Here is a 20329-nt window from a genome sequence, read left to right on the forward strand (position 1 = left end):
GTGAGTCTTGGTATTCAGGGTAGGGTTTGGGGGGTTCAAAATGTGTGTTCCTCCAGGTCTGAGGAGGGGAGCTGTGGAGGAGGAGGATGGATAATGAGGGTCTGGACCTTTTGGGAGAACATAGACTCATTTTGCCGGCTATTCTAGGTATTACGACTAAACATCCAAATGGTACTAAGGTTTTCCAGCCAGGGTTTCTCAGTCTCAGCCCTGTGGACATAACGCCTTATTGTGGGGCTGGCCTGGGCATTGTTGGAGGTTTAGGAGCATTCCTGGCTTCAACTCACCAGATGGCAGTAGTATCCCATCTCACACAGTGTGACAAACAAAACTGCCTCCATACATTGCCAAATGTCCCTTGAAAGACAAAACTACAGGACAGGAACCACTGCTGGCCATCCTTCCTGGCCACTGCATCACAAGATCAGTGACATGGGTCTCTATGTGACAACAAAGTGTTGACTAGACCGTAGGCTGGATTACTGTCCCAGGGAGGAGATAGGGTCTAGATACCAAAGGATAGGAAAATGAGACACACATCTTGTAAGCCCGTTGGGGGAAGATCTGTGTATTGTTCATCTCTGAATCCCAAAGCGTCAACCAGGGCCCTTCATAGTGTCATCCATCCTTGCTCAGAACAGGCTATTGAATTGAAACAGACAAATGTTATTTAATAAATAAATAAGCGACCTGGAGGATAAACCTGATATATGCATTTTACTTTATCTTTCTGAGCTTCTCACTTACTTGTCTGTGAAACAGGATTAAAATAGATTCTTCCTAAAACTGCTCCTGAAATTCTGTGGTCTGGGAACCTGAGACTGGTTTGGTTTGTGATAGACTGTTATTCAGTGTATGTAGTAGCACACAATCTGATTTTGAAAAATGAGCCTTTGGAAGTAGTGAATCATATGGTTACATTTTTTTAAAATAAAAAAGTCCAAATGGCGTTAGGGAAATCAGTTTGGAAGCTGCTATAGTATTCCTGGTGTTAGATAGTGAAGCAGTAAGGCCAGTGTGATAGGTGGGGGAATGAATGGAAAACAGTGATGAATATGAGAAAGGAGGATTGAGTTTTATATATTTGTCTATAAAGTGACTATTTAGGAATAAAACTTAAATTGTCTCTATTTTTTAAAAGTCTATATTTGCCCACATACAACATAGTTGGCATGGAGTGCCTGCCCTGTCTCCCAGGGCTCCTGTAGCCCCACCTGACACACACATATGCTAAAGGAAGCAATCGTAGTGGCGTCCGCTACCTCCTGTGGTAAGTATGTGCTCATTTGCACGATGGCATTTGTCCAAACTGAGCCGGGGTCTCATTTGTGTTTATCCTAGTGTGGCTTGCCGATGGAACAGAGCTTTTGTATTGACTGTGGTGTTCCAGTTGGAGGGATTAATCACAAACCAAAGGATGGATTTCATGTTATCGAGTATGTAAGATTTTATCTCCTTTCTAAGTAGTCAAACCATGGGCTTTGGGGCTGTTTCTGTTCCAGCTGATAAATCAATACTAAATATAGTATCAATTACTATTGTACATTTGGACCTGGGTCTTGTTGATATCAACGCCAGGGTCCCTGTGGTCATTCAGTAGTGAGGCATTTGATCTGTCATTGGCTAACTGGGCTCTTAATGCAAAGCAGACCACGCGTTAATACTTATTAATACTTGTTAATTCAGATGTCTTCCATCTGAATCTTGGGCACAACCCCTGTAGAAATTGCTTGACATAAACAGGTGACCAATTTCAGAGGCACATTTAAGTCTGTCACTTATAAACTCTCTTAGCTTACTCTTTTTTTTCCCAGAAAAATAGAGGAGACATAGTCAATCTTATCAAATACTTCAGAATCCAGCTAAAAATCTGATCTCATAATCCCACACTTGCTCATGAGATGAGTATGGTTATACATGCTCCCTTAATAGGAGGTGTGACCTCTCTACGTTCATCATATATTCTAGCTCTTTTAGTGCTGTTGCAGTTTAAAATATGCTAATCTGTTATCTCCATAAACTATCAGAATGTCTTAGAATCTTCAGTAGCTTTGCAACTGAATGTACCCATCACACTATACCTCCCATCTGGGTGTGATGCCAAATCCTTTGCCAGACCTTGGATCCCAGTTTTTGATTTGGGAAAAGGAGAACAGTGTGTACATATTCCCATGGTAATATCAGCCGTTCCAAACTCTTACTGTCCTTTGCCCGCCTGCTCCCCCGATCCCCCACAATGATTCAGTGGAAGAAGCGGGTCCAGACCTCCATCCTGACACATGGCCCCAGGACTAGCACAAACAGCCATTTTTTTATGCTTTCAAAACTTTTTTTTTTTTTTTTTTTGGCTGTGTTGGGTCTTCGTTGCTGCACGCGGACTTTCTCTAATTGTGGTGAGCGGGGGCTACTCTTTTTTTTTTTTTTTTTGCGGGACGCGGGCCTCTCACTGTTGTGGCCTCTCCTGTTGCGGAGCACAGGCTCCGGACGCGCAGGCTCAGCGGCCACGGCACACGGGCACAGCCGCTCCGCGGCATGTGGGATCCTCCCGGACCAGGGCACGAACCCGTGTCCCCTGCATCGGCAGGCGGACTCTCAACCACTGCGCCACCAGGGAAGCCCCCTTGCGGTGGCTACTCTTCGTTGCGGTGTGCGGGCTTCTCATTGCGGTGGCTTCTCTTGTTGTGGAGCACGGGCTCCAGGTGCGCGGGCTTCAGTAGTTGTGATGCGCGGGCTCAGTATTTGTGACGCACAGGCTTAGTTGCTCCGTGGCATGTGGGATCTTCCCAGACCAGGGATTGAACCCGTGTACCCTGCATTGGCAGGCGGATTCTTAACCACTGCACCACCAGGGAAATTCTTCAAAGTTATTATTATTTTTTAATTGAAGTATACTTGATGTACAATATTATATAAGTTATAGGTGTACAATCTAGTGATTCACAATTTTAAAGGTTATACTCCATTTATAGTTATTATAAAATATTGGCTATCTTCTCTGTATTGTACAATATATCCTTGTAGCTTATTTCATACATAATAGTTTGTACCTCTTGACGCCCTACCATTATACTGCCCCTCCTCCCTTCCCTCTCCCCACTGGCAACCACTAGTTTCACAAACAGCCACTTTACACTGTTGTGGGCTTTTAGTCAGCCAGAAAGGTCAGTCTATAAAGAAGAAGACTCTTAGGACAGTGGTCTAGGACTTCTCTGGTGTTCCAGTGGTTAAGATGCCATGTTTCCACTGCAGGGGGCATGGGTTCAATCCCTTGTCAGGGAAGTTCCACATGCTGCATGGTGTGGCCCCCCGCAGAAAAAAAAAATCTTCTAATATAGGAAAGTAGTCTAGGCTTAGTAGAATATGTAATTTAACATTGTTTTCTTCAAAACTCTGAACCTGGTCTCCAGGTTCTAAGAATGGGAAGTGTGCCCCCAGAGCTGAGAAGAAATGGTGATCTTCAGCCTTCACCCTGTCTTCTCTTGTCCTTTCCAGAAACAATATGGACAGAACTCAGACTGGCCACGTGCTGGGAAACCCACCACTGAGAGGCGAGGCCATGGTATCTGACCGAGAGCTGTCCCCAGTGGTCTTCCTTCTCATCCGGCTACTCACTCATTTGGCTATGCTTTGGGGAGCCACCCAAAGTCCCCAGGTAGAGCATTGTACTGCCCAACCATGTGTTTAGTTTCTACAGTAATTTTTTTCACGGTGAATCCTTTTGTCTAAAAAGTCCTAGCCAGTTCTTGGGAAGGCCCTGCAGGGTCCTGCTTGGTTTCATTGTGACTAACCCCTTTCCCGCTCCAGAGTTCTCTGATTTTGCCCCTTGAAACACAAGACTACTTCCTAGGTTTGAATGCTGTGACGTTTATGTGTTGTGCCCTTACTGACATCAGAGGCAGAAACTATTTAGGAAGTATGGGGAAGATCTGAGTGGCAGAGTGCTTGGGTGAGGGAAAAGAGATTAATGAATTGGTCCACTCCTTCCTTTCAGAGAGTATGAATGTACTGCTTCTCTGATAACTAAGTATCCTTAGCTAGGATACTTGGTAGAAATAAGTAACTGTTTTCTTACTCCTCTTTGAAGGTCCAATCTGTGGTTCTAGGTGTTCTCATTCATTAGAATATTACTGGCAATAGTAACACACAAGGAATGCTTTACAATATAAAACAAATCTTGTTAGCTTACATTTATTAGTGCATGTAGGTCCAGATGAAACATGTTGAAGCCTGGTATGAATTCTTTTTTTTTTTCCATAGAAGGCATAAGGTTTATTCTAAAAGTAACTTGTTGAAAGTTTAAAAAAGGAAATAATTGTAAAAGATAACCAGCAGGGTGATATTAATATGACCTCAAGCTAACTGTATATGATACCAATTCTTTACTTTGACAATTAGATGGATATCGAACATTAGAATTAAAACACTTAATATGAAAATACTTTATTTTTAAATTTTTATTTATTTATTTATTTTTGGCTGTGTTGGGTCTTCGTCGCTGCACAAGGGCTTTCTCTAGTTGCGGCGAGCGGGGGCTACTCTCCGTTGTGGTGCGCGGGCTTCTCATTGCAGTGGCTTCTCTTGTTGCGGAGCACGGGCTCTAGGCACGTGGGCTTCAGTAGTTGTGGTGCGTGGGCTCACTAGTTGTGGCTCACGGGCTCTAGAGTGCAGGCTCAGTAGTTGTGGTGCACGGGCTTAGTTGCTCCGTGGCATATGGGATCTTCCCAGACCAGGGCTCGAACCTGTGTCCCCTGCATTGGCAGGTAGATTCTTATCCACTCCGCCACTGGGGAAGCCCTGAAAATATTTTAGAAAGTTTAATTAAAATCAAAATTGAAATAAAAAATTTAGCATTATTTAAACTATTTTGGTCTGAATTTTTAATTGTCATTCTTATAATTTGTACTTTGACTTTTAAATTTTAATAAACATTTAAAATGTTTAATAAATTATTTAAAATAGTTGAAAAAATAAAAAGTTCTAGCCACTTCTTGTGGATTTCAAATACGTCATTGTTACCTAATGCAAAACATAATATAAAATTCGCATATCCTAATTTTTCTCACTGTGGTCTATGGTGGTAAGGGGGAACTACTTGTCAGATTATGTAAAATCAATTTTTAATGAACGGCTCTATGTCTCTGGTCCACACCTGGGAATGGAGAGGCTAAAATAACCATGATTTTACCTGTCTTTGCTGCAGCTCTGGGGAAGAAAGAGAGCAGGCTGCATTTCCTCTAAGTTAATTAACCACGATAGCAAAAAGTTCAGGCTTTGAAAATTCTTTACTTCACACTGAGGATATAGAAGGCACTTGTTTTCAGACTGCGGTCATTTCTGCTCCTGAGCCTTCTCTCGCCACTGCTGTTTGAATCACACTGACATCCCTCCTAGAGACTCTCCTTTGGCTCGGGGCTGGTTCTTCACCCCTCCTGACCTCTCCTGAACTTGCCATCTCCTCCACAAACAAGATCTGGCTTGACATTTTGTCCCCTTGCCCCCACAGGCTTTGATGAACATCATTAAGCCTCCGGTGAGGGATCCAAAAGGGTTTCTGCTGCAGCATATCCAGAGAGACCTGGAGCAGTTAATGAAGATGCTGGGGAGGAGTGCAGATGAGACCGCCAGCGTGGTGCATCTTGTCCTCAGCCACCTCCTCAGAGAGCACGGCCACAGTGAGGAGCCGGGCATGGGGCCGAGGGGCGTGGGGCACGGCCAGCAGAGGAAGCAGCGCACTCGTCCGGACCCCAGAGCGAGAGGAAGGGGAAGCAGGAAGACATGAACCTTCCAGAGAGTGGGGGAGGGGAGGGCCTTTCCATTGATCCCCTGCTGAGTGTGCTCAGAGTGTTAAATGCCAGTGTACTGGGGAGGCTTAAGTTTCAAAAGTCAGCCTCCGTTGTAGTTTACCCACTGTATAGGGAACATATTGTTGTCATCCCAAACAGGTGATGTGTGTTAAAGAAACATCACCATCAGAGAGACTAATGTTTGATAAGCGCTTGGAGCTTGGTCTCTTTGTACATCTGTCCTGTTTTGCGGGGGCAGCATCTGCTTTTCCTAAAAAATACTGCCGTTGTGGGCTGACTTAATATATGTCCGTGTCCATAGTTTGTTACATGAAAAAGCAGGCTGTCTATTATGTTCGCTAAGCTAATTTTTCTATTTTAAAATTTAAAATCCACACAGAAAGGAAAGGTCTGTAAGACAAGTTAGTAAGAGGGTTATCTCTGAGTGGTGGAATTAAGAACAGTTTTGTTTTCTTTTTGCTTATCTGCAAAAATCTTTTAAAATTACCACTGTAATGACAATGTTATTTAAAATTATAACAATAGCAATAAAATGTCCTGCTACTTTACAAGAAAATCCATTCCCACTTCAGGAGCTTTTTTGCCAGAAGCCAACATCAGTATATATTTTCCATTTAGCAAAACTTTATTTTATTTTAAGCCTCTCATTCTAGTGCAATTTCAAACTAGGTAAGCTCACCCAGTATCATACTGACAAAGTGATCAAATTCTGGAAGCGTGCCAACAGTTTCCTCAGGACTCTGCATCACGCGGGCATCCACAGGGTCCCGCCTCCATTCTCAAGCCCAGGTGGCAGCAGCTGAGGCAGCTGGTGCTACCACTGGCCACCATTATTTTGCCCGTGGGCTTCTGATTTAAAGTACTGTCCTTTCAGTAATTTTGTTCAGAATGGTTTTAAGATGATAATTATGTGGGTTAGAGTTTTTAGAGTTCTAAGTGTCTTCATGAAGATCATGAGGTTGGTGGTAGCAGCAGGAACCATTTTTAAATGCTGAGATTAATTTAGGAAGATATACCCGCCCCCAACCCCAAAAGGAGCATTATTTCAATTTAACATTTATTTAGTGTTTATGCAGACTGCTTTTGTTTCTTGGTAACAGACACATTTTTCTTTGTAGGGTCTTTAAATTTTGACGCAGAATTGTCAACCAGAGAAAAGAGGAACAGCTGGGAAAAGCTTGTTGAGACTATTATTCTGCCGGAACTAAAGGTAAGTGATGCAGAGCTACAGGGCTACTTTGGGAAAGTGTGGGAGCGTGTTTCCTGGGCCTCTACTGAGTGCTCGGTCTGTTGTCCCTTCTGAAAGTGTCCCTTATTGAAGCCCTATGCTAAGCCCCAGATTTAGGTTTCTCTATCCGGTCACCCCACCCTCCTGTTGCCCCCACCCCATCCTATCCCCTCCCAAGGCTGGTCAGTGTGTCAGGTTGAGGAATTACTGGGAGTTCAGAAAGTGCAGGCAGTAGTTGTCTCTCCGTTACTTTTTACAGCAGAATGTAAGAGCAAGAGGCAGAGAAATAAACCCTGTCAGATAAGAATGTTACTAAGAGTAACTAGGCCGGTCAGGAAATAGAAGTCATCAAGTAAAATAATGGTAATAAAATAAAGGTCTCTGAGGAATTCCCTGGCAGTGGTTCCAGTGGTTAAGACCTTGCCTTCCACTGCAGGGGGCACAGGTTTGATCCCTGGTCGGGGAACTAAGATCCCACATGCTGTGTGGCAAGATCAATAAATAAATGAATGAATGAATGAATGAATGAATTAAATATAGGTCTCTGAGACTTGTTCTGTTTGGGAAGATAAAAACCTACAAATAAGGATCACATAAATTATAATAAAAGATGGCAAATATGAATATTTGATTACGGGCTAAAACGACGAGGGCGGGTCTCTGAATCTGCCCACTGGTAAGGTCACTAGGTGTCCAGCCTGTCTGCAGTAGCATCTCATTTCCAGATCCCATGTCGCTTCCTTACCTAGCATCTAGATAAAACCCTCCTGGTGGTGAACACTCGGATCAGCCAAGATGAGCGCATCAGCTCCAATCCTGTGGCCAAAATCGTGTACGGTGATCCAGTGGCCTTCCTGCCCCACCTGCCCCAGAATAGCGTGGTTCACTGCTCTAAGATGTGGAGCTGCAGGAAAAGGATCACCATTGAGAACCTCCAGCACATTGTGGAGCAGAAGAATGGCAAAGAAACAGTGCCCGTCCTTTGGAAGTTCCTACAGAAGGTGAGGCTGCCTCTCCGTGAATGCTGCCTACATGTCCCTTGGAGACGTGAAGGCCCCACTCTCATTTGGTCTGATTAGTCCTGAGGATGGGACAGCCATCAGACTACTTTGATTTTTGAATAGAATGTCTCTGGCAGAAGACTCAGGGATAGAGCAGAGATCTCTCGACACATCAATCTATATGAGTTGTTTGAAACATAAAGTCACAGGTGAAATATGTACACGAGTTGGAATGAGCAGGTATCTGTAAAGAACTTGAGGGCCAGCAGGGTGTCTCCCAATCACTCAGCAAGAAAGAATACAATGAAAATGTTTCCTTTGTCTTTTCATCTTCACCCCTGCCCCCAGTGCCTGGAGCAGTTAGTCACCAATGAGTGTCTGTTGAATAAAATAACTCGAGTTAAGAATGCACAGCCAAAATCAAACAAACAAAGAATCTTCCCTGTTCCCGAACCATTCGGAGTGAGGGTGGTGGTGGGATTGTGGGGAGGAGAGCAGTAAAGTGTGTGTCATATCTTTTAGAACCAGAATTACACACGGTTCCTAACTTTAATCCATTTGAACTTTTATTCTCTACAATAGATTTTTCTAATCATTTCCCTCCATGGACCAATATATGCAGTCTAGGAAGAAGTAAGATGACTCAGAAATTTCTGTGGGTCAGTTAATGAAAATGAATTCCCAGTGGGAAGGCCATTGTGTTAATACTGTGATCTGTCACTGATATGCACAGGTCCATTAAACTGAAGAAGCTTAGGTCCTAGGTCTTCAGAACAACACCGGAATAGCGCCAAGCCTCATTGCCTAAAAGCTTGGTCTTCTTGGTCTCAGCAGCTCCTCTCCACACCTAGCCCATCTCATGGCCTCAAGAGGCTGCTTTCTTTCATCAGCTTCTGGCAAACACATTTGATGTGTCGGCCCTACGGGTTTGTTCCCCAACCTCTAGAGGGTAGAAGAACACTGGCCAACACGTTGTAAGCAGTCACTAGGTACTTGCTGAAAGAATGGTGTGGCCTGTTCCCCATTCTCAAGTATCATTATGTGTCATCATGTAAAATGGCACATTGACCAGATTAAACTACAAATACACATCCTGAGCCAGCCTTGAAGTCTGTTTCCCCAGTACATTAAAAAGTGTTCTTGGCGGTCTTCCCTTCTCTAGGAAGCAGAACTGAGACTGGTGAAATTCTTGCCTGAGATTCTGGCCCTACAAAGGAATCTAGTGAAACGATTCCAGAATGTTTCAGAAGTTGAATACAGATCCGTCAAAAGTTTCATTAGCAGTCACAATTCAGGTAGGTCTCTGCTCTCATAGGGGATCAGGACGATCCCTGTTGTGGTTCAAAAGGATCAGTCCAACTCGGAGACTCCAGTTCAGGGCTAACGTGTGCTCTGTACCCTAAGCTTGTAGCATAAGGCAGTAGGTGCTGTGAATCCCTGGGACACATTAGAGGCTTTTGCCGTAACAGACAAACACCTCCCTCTCTGGTTCCTCAAACTCAGCTTTAGTTTAAACAGCATTTAGAACGTGTTGGTGATGGCATGAAGGTAGGGGTCAAAGAGCAAGTAAGTCTGTTGGTTTGACCTAGACGGGGTAGGTGTTATCTTGGAGTTCTAACAAGTGTTTTGTTTGACAGATGGGCTGAAGCAGTTATCCCAGAACAGAATCATTATCTTTCTGTCGACGTGGAACAAGCTGAGGCGATCGCTGGAGACCAATGGTAAAGTGTCAAATCCCCTTTAACACTAAACATTATAGGAGCACCTCTCTGAAGGCCCTTTCTCTCCAGCCTAACTCTTCTTGTTCCACGTCTTCACAGTGCCATGCTGTGTGCATCTAATGCTGGATCTGAGGACTCTTGGTGGGGTGTCTGAGATGAGTGCATAACATATCAGGAAGAGCAAACCCTCAGTCCTCTTGAGTCTATAAATACGGTATCAAAAAGGAGTTGAGAACATTTGAAACTTATCAGCACATAAAATAGAGATGGGAAGCAAAAGCACGCCTGGTTCCCAGCTCTGTTCTGTTCTGTTGAGGTGGCTTCTGCGTTGCTCCCACTCCCACCGTGGTGGGCTCCCAGTCCTGATGCTGTGAAAGAAACAGCAGGGAGGTGACTGCCCCTCTGTCATTTAAAGGTGAGATCAAGCTACCTAAAGACTACTGCAGCTGCAACCTTGATCTGGACACTGACTTTGAAGTCATCCTGCCACGCCGCCAGGGCCGGGGCCTCTGCTCCACCGCCTTAGTCAGCTACTTGATTAACTTGCACAACGAAATTGTCTACGCAGTAGACAAGTTCTCCAAGGAAGACAACAGGTGAGCGTGCAGGCCCGCAGCAGGGGACGCCCTTTCAGCCCAGGAAGTCGTTTCTGAGGCGGCACAAGCAGGGAAGCAGGGTCCCCAGGCGTGGGGACAGCGAGCCAGGCTTCAGGTCCTTCTCGAACAGATACCCTTCGGCCACCCTCACAAGTGTCACAGATTTGCATGTCCCTTCATCTGCACAGCCCATGGCAACATCAGACAGGAGCTGACTCCATATCACCAGGCCATGACTGGAGTGCTGAGCTCTATCTATCTGTCCCCCAGCTACTCCGTCGATGCCTCCGAGGTCGCCGACCTGCACGTTATCAGCTACGAAGTGGAGCGGGACTTGATTCCACTAATTCTCTCCAACTGCCAGTACCACGTGGAGCAGGGGGGGGAGACCTTGCAGGAGTTTGACCTGGAGAAGATCCAGCGCCAGATCATCAGCCGCTTCCTGCAGGGCAAGCCCAGGCTAACCCTTAAGGCAAGGCTGACCTGCTGTATTTACGTGGTCGGTGTGTCTGTTTTGCAAAAGTTGCCCTGAGTGTGGCTTTGATCACAGTGGTTTCAAAGTGAGGAGGGACCAACGGACCCTTCTTCCACACCCCCAGTGTCCATGACCACCCCTGCCACTGGGGCTGACAGCTCTCCGGAGCTGTCTATGCATCTGGATCCACACATTACCCCAAGGGTGTCTGCAGGTCTCAATGGACTCATCGTCGGGATTTCTATGCCATAATTAATGGCACCACCAAAACCTCATTGTTTTCCCCCTTTTCCTTTAGTCTGCACACACAGTCTGTCATCCGGCGCCCCCGTTTCACCACCATAGCCATCAGGCACCCCCGTTTCACCACCAGAGCCCGCTGCTCTAGTTCAAAGCATCTGTCCTTAAGTTCCACTGCTACGGTAGCTCCCAACTGGTCCCTGCCTTCAGGCTCTTTAGCCCACATTTCTTACATCCAGATCTGCATCCCACCACCCTGTTGGATAACCTTGATGCGCATGTGGCACAAAAGGCCCTGTGGCCTTGCCCTGACCCTGTCTCCAGCCAGTTCCCCACGTTGAACCCCATAACCTCACATACTGGATCACTCTCCCTCCCCTGAATGCACCCTGCACTTCCCCATCTGTTCTTTACCTGGGCTGTACTTGCTCCTTCCAGGTCCAGTCAAGGGTATGGTACTTCAGTATATTTATGCTCCTTCCCTGCCCGCAGTTAAACTATGAACTGTTTGAGCTCAAGGCTGCTTTTAATTCACTCTGCTCTCCCTGTTAGCAGAGTGCCCCCTCATTCAGTCTGTTCTCAGTGTCCCATCGGGAGGTCCTCAGGACCTACTTCCCCCGGCGGCCTGCAGGCCACAGTATTCTATGTGACAGTATCTGCTTGGCCACAAAGGCCAGGCTGGGTTCCTCATGTCACTGTTTCCATAGATTACGGGTTAAACACGGACATCACGTAGCAACAAGGAGCTGCCTGCTTTGCCTGGTGATGCACTGAATAGCATGGGACTACATTTGAGTTTCTGCTCAAGCATATATTGTCATTTGATGGAAACCTCCACAGTGGATTCCATTTCCAAAGACTTTTTTCTTTCTCACTTTAGGGAATACCCACTCTGGTGTACAGACGTGACTGGAACTATGAACATCTCTTCATGGACATCAAGAACAAAATGCCACAGGTGATGATGATCAATCTTATTTGCGTGTGCCTCTGTCTTATCAGAGTGTTTCCATCCATGTTAGGACTCTTCCACCCTCACTCCTGGCATTTGCCATGAGCACCAAAGAGTTTCAGGGCCTCCCTACGTTCAGAGCCCAGTGCTCTTGCCAGACGGCAAGCAGGACAGCAGATCAACAGAAGTTTTCTTGTTGAGTATAAACAGATTGAAATCTTGTGCTTGTAGTTTTTTAGCAATGATGTCATGACTGTGTATGCTGATGCAAAAGGTTCAGAGAATTTATTTATTCCTGCTTTTCTGGTTTATGTGTGTTATGTGTGTGGGGTGTGTGTGTGTGATGTATATGTGTGTGGTTTGTATGTATGTATATGTCCATATGCATATCTTCACCAAGTTGATTTGAGGATTCAGTGAGTTCATCTCTCTTTCTGTAACATACCTAAATACTGCTGACACTTAACAAGCACCAAGCGTTAACTACTGCTCTTTTGGGGGGTTTTTTTGGGGGTTTTTTGGCTGCTTTGGGTCTTTGTTGCTGCGCGCAGGCTTACTGTAGTTGCGGTGAGCAGGGGCTACTCTTCATTGCGATGCATGGGCTTCTCATTGCGGTGGCTTCTCTTGTTGTGGAGCACGGGCTCTAAGCACGTAGGCTTCAGTAGTTGCGGCGCGCAGGCTCAGTAGTTGTGGCGCACGGGCTTAGTTGCTCCACGGCATGCGGGATCTTCCCAGACCAGGGATTGAACCCGTGTCCCCTGCATTGGCAGGTGGATTCTTAACCACTGCGCCCCCAGGGAAGTCTTAATGCTGTTTAAATTAGAGAGTCTGTCCCATTTTGTGGCCTTAGCAGTGAAGAAGGTAAGCACTCTTATCAAGTAGCAGTGCACAGGAAGCCCCAACCATGAACTCTATCCTGCTTTTGACTTCCTAGAGCCCCCTCCCCAACGTGGCCATCAGTGCCATCAGAGGACAACTGCAGTCCTACAGCGATGCCTGTGAAGCTCTGTCTGCCATAGAAGTCACGTTGGGGTTTCTGAGCACAGCTGGGGGGGATCCAAACATGCACTTAAAGGTGTATATCCAAGACATGCTGCGGATGGGTGATCAGGCCTCACAGGTTTCAGAGGTGGGTCTCATGTCAGCCTCTCTCCAAAGGAAATCAGCATTGTCCCCCTCCATCGTCTCCTCACTTCCTACTGGGATACCACCACCCAGGGAGTACTGATCTAAGCAGCCCCTGAAAAGGAGGGGAGGCAAGAACACCCCCTCCCCGAGCCAGCCCACAGTGTAATCAGAACACACTGATGGGAAAGGCGGAGATGTGCTTGGAACTTAAAGATCTAGACTGAGTGCCACAAATATGCGGAGGCGTGCCTGCAAACTGCACGCCGCTGGTGGACCCCGAGATGTTGCAGCGGGGAGAGGGCTTTCAGAGACGTTCTGGAGATGAGGCAGGGAATTAGTGGACGAAGCAGAGGTGCCTCTGTGGTGAGGGAGGTGGAATCAGTGCGGGGCCAAGTGAAAACAGCACCTCCTATTCAGGAGTTCTGTTCTCTTTCAGGCCTTAAACAGATGCCAGTTAAAACACACCATCTCCCTCTGGCAGTTCCTCTCTGCCCACAAGTCTGAACATCTGCTTCGACTGAGAAAAGTGAGTCTGGCCTCTTCCTGTCCACCTGGACGAAAGGAGCTGCACGCTCCCTTCCCTGGCTTCCGTGTGTCATGTGTTCTTATTTCATTCCAGGAGCCATTTGGGGAAATCAGTCCAAGGTACAAAGTTGATCTCAGCCCTGAAAATGCTAAGCTGCTCAACACCTTCCTGAATCAGATTGGCCTGGATGCCTTCCTCCTGGAACTTCACGAAATGATAGTCTTGAAGCTAAAGAACCCCAAGACTGCGGAGAATTTCAACCCTGAGTGGAGGTACAGGCTTGTAAGCCTGCTGAGTGAGGCACACACACAACATTCTGCCACGTCTCCCGAGATCTTCCACAGACGTGAAAATCATTCTTATATTACTGCAGAAATTGGTTTCCTGCTGATGTACCATTACCAATTGCAAAAAAGTCATATATTCTCATTATAACAAGTGGACTTCCTACGTCAGAGAGATGTGCATTTTAAATTTGATAGAAAAAGCTACGCCAATGTATAGTGTATAAGAATACCCAACATTGGATATTATTCGTCTTTTATATTTTTACCAATCTAATGGCCCAAAAATGGGATCTCATTTTTGCTTGTATTTTCCTATTTACTGGTGAGGCTGAAAATATTTATCAGCCATTTGTATATCTTCCTCCAAATTGCCTCTTGATATCTTATGATTATTTTTCTTTTGGGCTATTTGTCTTTTTCTTAATCTTTTATCTGTTTTGTTACAAATGCTCTATCTTTAATTTTATGAAGCCAAATCTGGCAGAATTTTCCTACAGAAGTTTCCAAGGACTCTTTAGGAAAAATATACCTGTAGGAGTCTTATCCCAAGGTTATAAAATATTCTCCCATGTTTTTTCCTGTGCTTTTATAGTTTTATATATTACATTTGTTTTGTTAACCAATTATTTTTATGTGTGGCCTGAGGTAGGGATTTAGCTTTACTGTTTTTCTAAATAGATAGATAGTGAAACTCCAGTTTTCCTCACCGACACACTTCGTAATTGCTGTTTTCCTCCATTATGTATATGGCATATGCCTATTTACATTTGTATTCTTTGAACTTATTCAAGAAGTCTTTACTATCCTGGACTTTTAGTGTAGGGAAAGAAGATCCCTTTTCTAGAGAATTTACGATCTTTGTTGATACAGATGAACTGGAATATAAGCTTTTTTTGAATGGCGAGGCTTTTTTTGTAAAGCAGGTGTATCACTAGAGTGCTTAGAACCATCTGACGGGGCCCCTATCAGGGGGTGCTCCATCCCATAGGGTATGTGTACTGCAGTGTGGGGAGCAGCAGGGATGTACTAGAACCTTGAACCTAGGATTCTAGTGCCAGGTCGGTAACTCAGCAGTTGGTTGACTCTCGTTATTTCTGGCCTTCATGAGCACTTTGGCTCTCTGACGACCTGAAAAAGCAACCAGTGATGGTCTCCTTATGTCACATGACTGTTTAACGCTGTCTCTTGTTCCTTCGTTTTTCAGCCTGAGAGACACACTGGTGAGTTACATGGAGACTAAAGAGAGTGAAATTCTTCCCGAAATGGAATCTCAGTTCCCAGAAGAGATACTGCTTTCCAGTTGTGTCTCTGTGTGGAAAATGGCTGCTGAACTGAAACGGAATCGACAGACGAGGTAGAATCATTTTCTATCTCTGCAAGAGACTTGGGCAGAGACGGCTCTTGCCTCCTCACTGGTGGGATGGGTTCCTTTGGGGGCTATTGCCTTTGTGCGTGCTTAGAAGGAAAGCTATTGGCACAGCACTAAATTTGAGACCAAGATGTGCTGTCCGGCTGACAACTTTTTGAGAGCCAAGCTGTTTCAGGAACATGTGTATATTCTGAAACTATCTTCTCATATTCTGAATACCGTTCATTAGGAGGTGAAAATTGAAGATTATATGAAACTAGAATAAACCACCATCCTCTGCATTCCAGGAAAAACCAAAAAATAGCTTCTCAGCTTCACATATAGGAATCTGTGCCTCAGATGTCCTAGCTTCTCACGATGCACGTACCCAGCCCACCAGGCCCTTCTTCCTCAGACCACTGCATAGTGACAGGGAGGGAAAATGGGGTTATTAATTTGTCTTCTTTTCTAGTTTATTCTGCACTCACAAACAAGAATCTGGCTTTCTTCTTTCTTCCATTCCTTTAAATTCAGAAAATTGTACAAATATTTCTAGGTTTTCAAGAAGATATGAAAAAGTGCCAGACTCTTTTTTGTCTTCTCACAAATACAAGTCAGGGCATTCTGTGAGTGCCGTGAGGCCAAACTAGCCAGCCCTCACCCAAGCCCGCAAATGAGTCACTGCCAAATTTCCAGGGTCAGAGCCCACAAGCTTTCATTGTGAAGAGCACTGGGCCAAGAGTCAAGGACACTTTCGGTGTCTTGGTTTGATTTCCTTCCAGTTCTAGTATTCTAGTAAATTCTAAATGAAAGATTATCAGTGTAAATTTGGATCAAAGGCATGGTTCTGGCATTTCTTGGGGAAGTTTTTGCCTCTCTACCATTCTGCCAAATAAACATGAACTCTTAGTGTGGTCTTGATTTCCCCAAGTGTATGACTATCTGGTCCTTTCTTTGGGTCTCAGCCAAGGCATAATAACACTCAGAGAGAATATAAAACCAGTCACATTTCTGAAAAAGGAAATAAAGAATAGTCAACACACCCTGATCTTGCGCTGCTTTTCTCACTGTGTTGTGCCTTTTTTTCGAAATCTACTTGATGCTTCTGACCTCTCTGGACTAATTCCTATTCCTAGATAGCTCAGCACCTGTTAGCCCTGGGATGACAGTTGTTTACAAGTCAGAGGTAAATGTCTTTTCATACATATTCTGAATGAGATGATGACTCAATCAACTTGAAATTGGGCCCATGGAATGGGGAGAGCTACAAAAATAGAAAATGCTCGCCAAGGACACCATGGGCCCTTCAGCACCATTGGAGGGAGCCGTAGAAGAATCCGTGCTCCATTTCTATTACTTTGGTTTCTCTTCACCATGTTTGATAACGGGGAGCACAGGAATCCAGGATTTGATACAATATCCACTTGCATGTAGTAACCTCTGATTGTTGAATCATTCCATGCAAAGGCACTCTGCCACAATATCAGCTGGATTGTGCATTTAATGGATGTGAGAGTGGGGGAGTTGCTTGTTCATCCCTTCAGTTTGCACTTGGAACTCCTTTGATACCTCAGAGTTGGGATGGAGCTGGCCAGCCTGTGAAGACCTCCTTTGGTGGGTGGGGGGGGAGAATTTTTTTTTCCCACTTTTATGAAGGTTTTATTTTTTTGATGAAGATAATGTTGTTTTGTATGCTATGCTTTCAAAGTGTTAACTGTCATTATCTAGCATTATCTTGTTGTTTGTACAGAAATACACTGGCCTAGCACAGGCAGATGTAAATTTTGTTATACTTGTCATAGCTGTTTTAATAAACTTGAATTTTGCTGCTAAAGAATCCTCTTTGGGGAAGAGGCTTTGGGGAATGGTTTCATGTGTTCGTGGAGATGTCCTTGCAGGGGTGTCCATAAAGTGGAAGGTTCTTTTTTTTTTTTAATTTATTTATTTTTGGCTGTGTTGGGTCTTCGTTGCTGTGCGTGGGCTTTCTCTAGTTGTGGTGAGCAGGGGCTACTCTTTGTTGCGGTGCACGGGCTTCTCATTGTAATGGCTTCTCGTTGCTGAGCCTGGGCTCTAGGCGCATGGGCTTCAGTAGTTGTGGCACGTGGGCTCAGTAGCTGTGGCTCACGGGCTCTAGAGTGCAGACTCAGTAGTTGTGTGGCACACAGGCTTAGTTGCTCCGTGGCATGTGGGATCTTACCGGACCAGGGCTCGAACCCGTGTCCCCTGTGTTGGCAGGCGGATTCTTAACTACTGCACCACCAGGGAAGTCCCAAAGTGGAAGGTTCTTGACAGAAAACATACACTCTGGTTTAGAATGTGACAGGGTAAACTTTTCCTGTGGACAAAATGACAGCAGAGCTGAAGTGGAGTTTTACACTGCTCCCCCGTCGCCAGGCTCAGGGGCTAAAGCTTAATCCTAGAGGACTGCCCTCCCACTCCCAGCCTAACAGGACTTTCCTGGAGGATAGCAGAGCTCCAGCCAATGATGAGTAACAGCTGATTCTGTCAGGGGGCTGGGCTGTGGGATGGGCAAACAGCTCCTCAGGAAAAGGAAATAGACACTTGAAGGAGAAACAGTAAATTTCCAGCAGCCCACTTTTGTTCCAGTGGCAAAACACTGCTTTAGGGGAAAACTGCATTTTCCTCTTCTAAAATGAAGAGGTTCCTCCAGGAGAGAACCCCATGGTCTGGAACCGCAGCAAGGAGAAGAGGCGCTGGTTCACGAAGGAGACGTGCCCCCCCCCGCCCCGTGTCTTCTTCCCCACAGCGTCTGTGTCAACTCCACCTACTCTGCCTTCCTCAGTAGCTCCTCACTGACCCTGACCTTCCCCTCTAGCCCTGCCTACTCATTCTCGTTTCCATTCATATTCTGGATTGTTCCTGCTCCACAGTTCTGTCTGCTTTCAGCCCAGGAGGAAACATTCACTAGGTTGGTGATGACTTAATCTGAAAATCTTCACAACTGATCACTGTCTCCTTCTTTCTAAGACCTTACTATGTGTGTAAATTATTTACCTTTCATCAGTGGCTGTAGGATTTCGTCACGTGTTAACTGAGACAAGTCATGAGCTATTTCAGTCACTCCTAGGTTCAGGCAATTCCCACCCGGAAACAAACTTCTAGTGATAAACAATCACTGTGAAGAAAGGGCTTTGCTCAGTAGGTAAAGCTACCCATGTCCAGCCCCGTGCAAGGGCACTGCTACATCTCTGACTTCATATGTTCGCAACAAGTGTAGGGTCGCTGTATCAGCTGGGTCTAGAGGGACACGAGATGAGAAGGTAGAAGAAAGCCTGAGGCCTTGAGCTGAATAACAATCCATCCAACCATGATTAGCATTTTTATTGCTTCCTGCTCTTTCTAATCCCTCTCCACTAATTAATCCCCTGCTCAAACATTATGAATCTCATTTCCAACTGGAAAAACACCAAGAAAGTGCCTTCTCCCGAGAAAGCAAATGCTGACAAGATTGAAACCTCATCAGACTGAAGTGTATTCTGGGGACAGCAGGACTGTGCTTCCTTCTGAGGAGCTGGGATTATTTTGGGAAGCCATCTGGGGCAAGAGCAGAGAGAAACTGGAGGGGAAACGGCCCAGCTGGAGCACATGGAAGCCACCCCTGCAACTGCATATCCTATAAAGGCCTGCCTTCAACCCTGCTCCCCTTCCTTCACACGTAGACCCACTTGGAGTGTTACACATTCCCCAGCATTCCTTCCCCATCACCACGCCTGTACCCTGAAGCACATCAGAACCTCAACCCAGAGCACTGCTCCTTCCTCAGCACCCAGTAACTGCCTCCTGTGGAGATGGAGTGACTCCTGTGGAGTGAATGACTCCTGATTACTAAAGCGAAATGCCTCTGTGTCCTGACTGCTCTGTAACACAAGGCTGACACACAGTACAGCCCAGATGGACCACAGAGTAAATCTTGGCTCTCCCATTTGCCGCCAGTGGTCAAATGCCATATGAAGCTTTTCCTGAACCTCAGACTCCAATCCTGTATTTTCCTCTTGAGGTCTATATTCAGACTAGATTACTTATCCATATACTTCTCTTAATTCCCCTAGTAGAATATAAACCACGGGTTAAATCGCTACACTTCAGCCTAGCTGGCTGCCTTTCAAATACACCAACCTCTTTGCTACCTCAGACCTTGAAATGCTCCCATATTATTTTCACTCCAGCACTTAACACAATTGCAGTTCCACCATGAGGAAGCTGTAACCCCAGCATCTCACACAACACCTAGCACAAAGAGAATGGAATTACTACTCATTCAGTTGAAGAGCAGGGGGTCAGTCAATGTTCCACAGGTTGTCCGTAGTAAGTCTTTCTGCTCACCAAGATCCACCGGGTCAAATTTACGAGTCTGGCTCCACTAAGGACTGTGTCCTGTCCTCAAAAAGAGTCCCTGAAACGGAGGTCAAGGTGTCATGTAAGCGGCAGATGCTTGGTGATGGCGTTCAGGACACACTACCCCAAAATATGGCACATTGGCGTATTGATCTTAAGCCGGAGAAATTCGAGAAAACGGCAGAAGCAGCAAAATCACTCCTGCTTCTCCCATTTTTCACTCCAAATCTCCCACGTGAAAGGTCCCCTCCCTGTACCAGGAGGGAGAGAGACATTCTCATCACCAGAGACAGGGCGTTTAAGGCCAAGGTGAGCAAACCTCCATCTGGTTTCACCATTTACTACCCACAGCCCAAACCTCTCTGCCTTAACAATTCTTCACAAATTCATTGTTTCTTTATCCAAAGGGTATAAAGCTTCCCGCTCTGGTCACTTCAGGTCTCCACTCTCCGGTGAAGGGTGTCATGTACGTGTAGAAATTCAGTAAAATGTGTACACGTGCTTTTCTCCTGCAGATCTGTTTGTCAGTGTAACTTTCAGATCCCGTCAGGGGCCCTGGACAGGGACAACTTTCCTTCCCCCACGGCTGCGGGGAAAGGCTGACTCTGAGGTCGGCGGCCGCTACTCCCGAGCCGCTGGTCCCCAGCAGGGCCTCAGGCCACGAGGC

The 20329-nt window shown here is 45.7% G+C and overlaps 1 protein-coding gene across 2 annotated transcripts in view; it reads left to right on the forward strand.

The window, feature by feature from the left end:
• RNF213 (ring finger protein 213) overlaps positions 1–17143 on the forward strand; it is a 112625-nt gene extending 95482 nt beyond the window's left edge. For both annotated transcript variants that reach the window (XM_033438679.2, XM_033438682.2), the window contains 14 exons: positions 1342–1436; positions 3493–3652; positions 5504–5672; positions 6923–7014; positions 7782–8033; positions 9196–9328; positions 9671–9754; positions 10170–10350; positions 10621–10822; positions 11946–12023; positions 12952–13146; positions 13582–13671; positions 13765–13943; positions 15163–17143. In XM_033438679.2, the coding sequence (XP_033294570.1) occupies positions 1342–1436; positions 3493–3652; positions 5504–5672; positions 6923–7014; positions 7782–8033; positions 9196–9328; positions 9671–9754; positions 10170–10350; positions 10621–10822; positions 11946–12023; positions 12952–13146; positions 13582–13671; positions 13765–13943; positions 15163–15316 (2064 nt within the window). In that variant the 3' untranslated portion in view covers positions 15317–17143. The remainder of the gene's footprint in view (positions 1–1341; positions 1437–3492; positions 3653–5503; positions 5673–6922; positions 7015–7781; positions 8034–9195; positions 9329–9670; positions 9755–10169; positions 10351–10620; positions 10823–11945; positions 12024–12951; positions 13147–13581; positions 13672–13764; positions 13944–15162) is intronic.
• Positions 17144–20329: the final 3186 nt, after the last annotated feature.

Source organism: Orcinus orca, chromosome 19 (assembly GCF_937001465.1).
Source record: "Orcinus orca chromosome 19, mOrcOrc1.1, whole genome shotgun sequence".
NCBI classification, from domain to species: Eukaryota; Metazoa; Chordata; class Mammalia; order Artiodactyla; family Delphinidae; genus Orcinus; species Orcinus orca.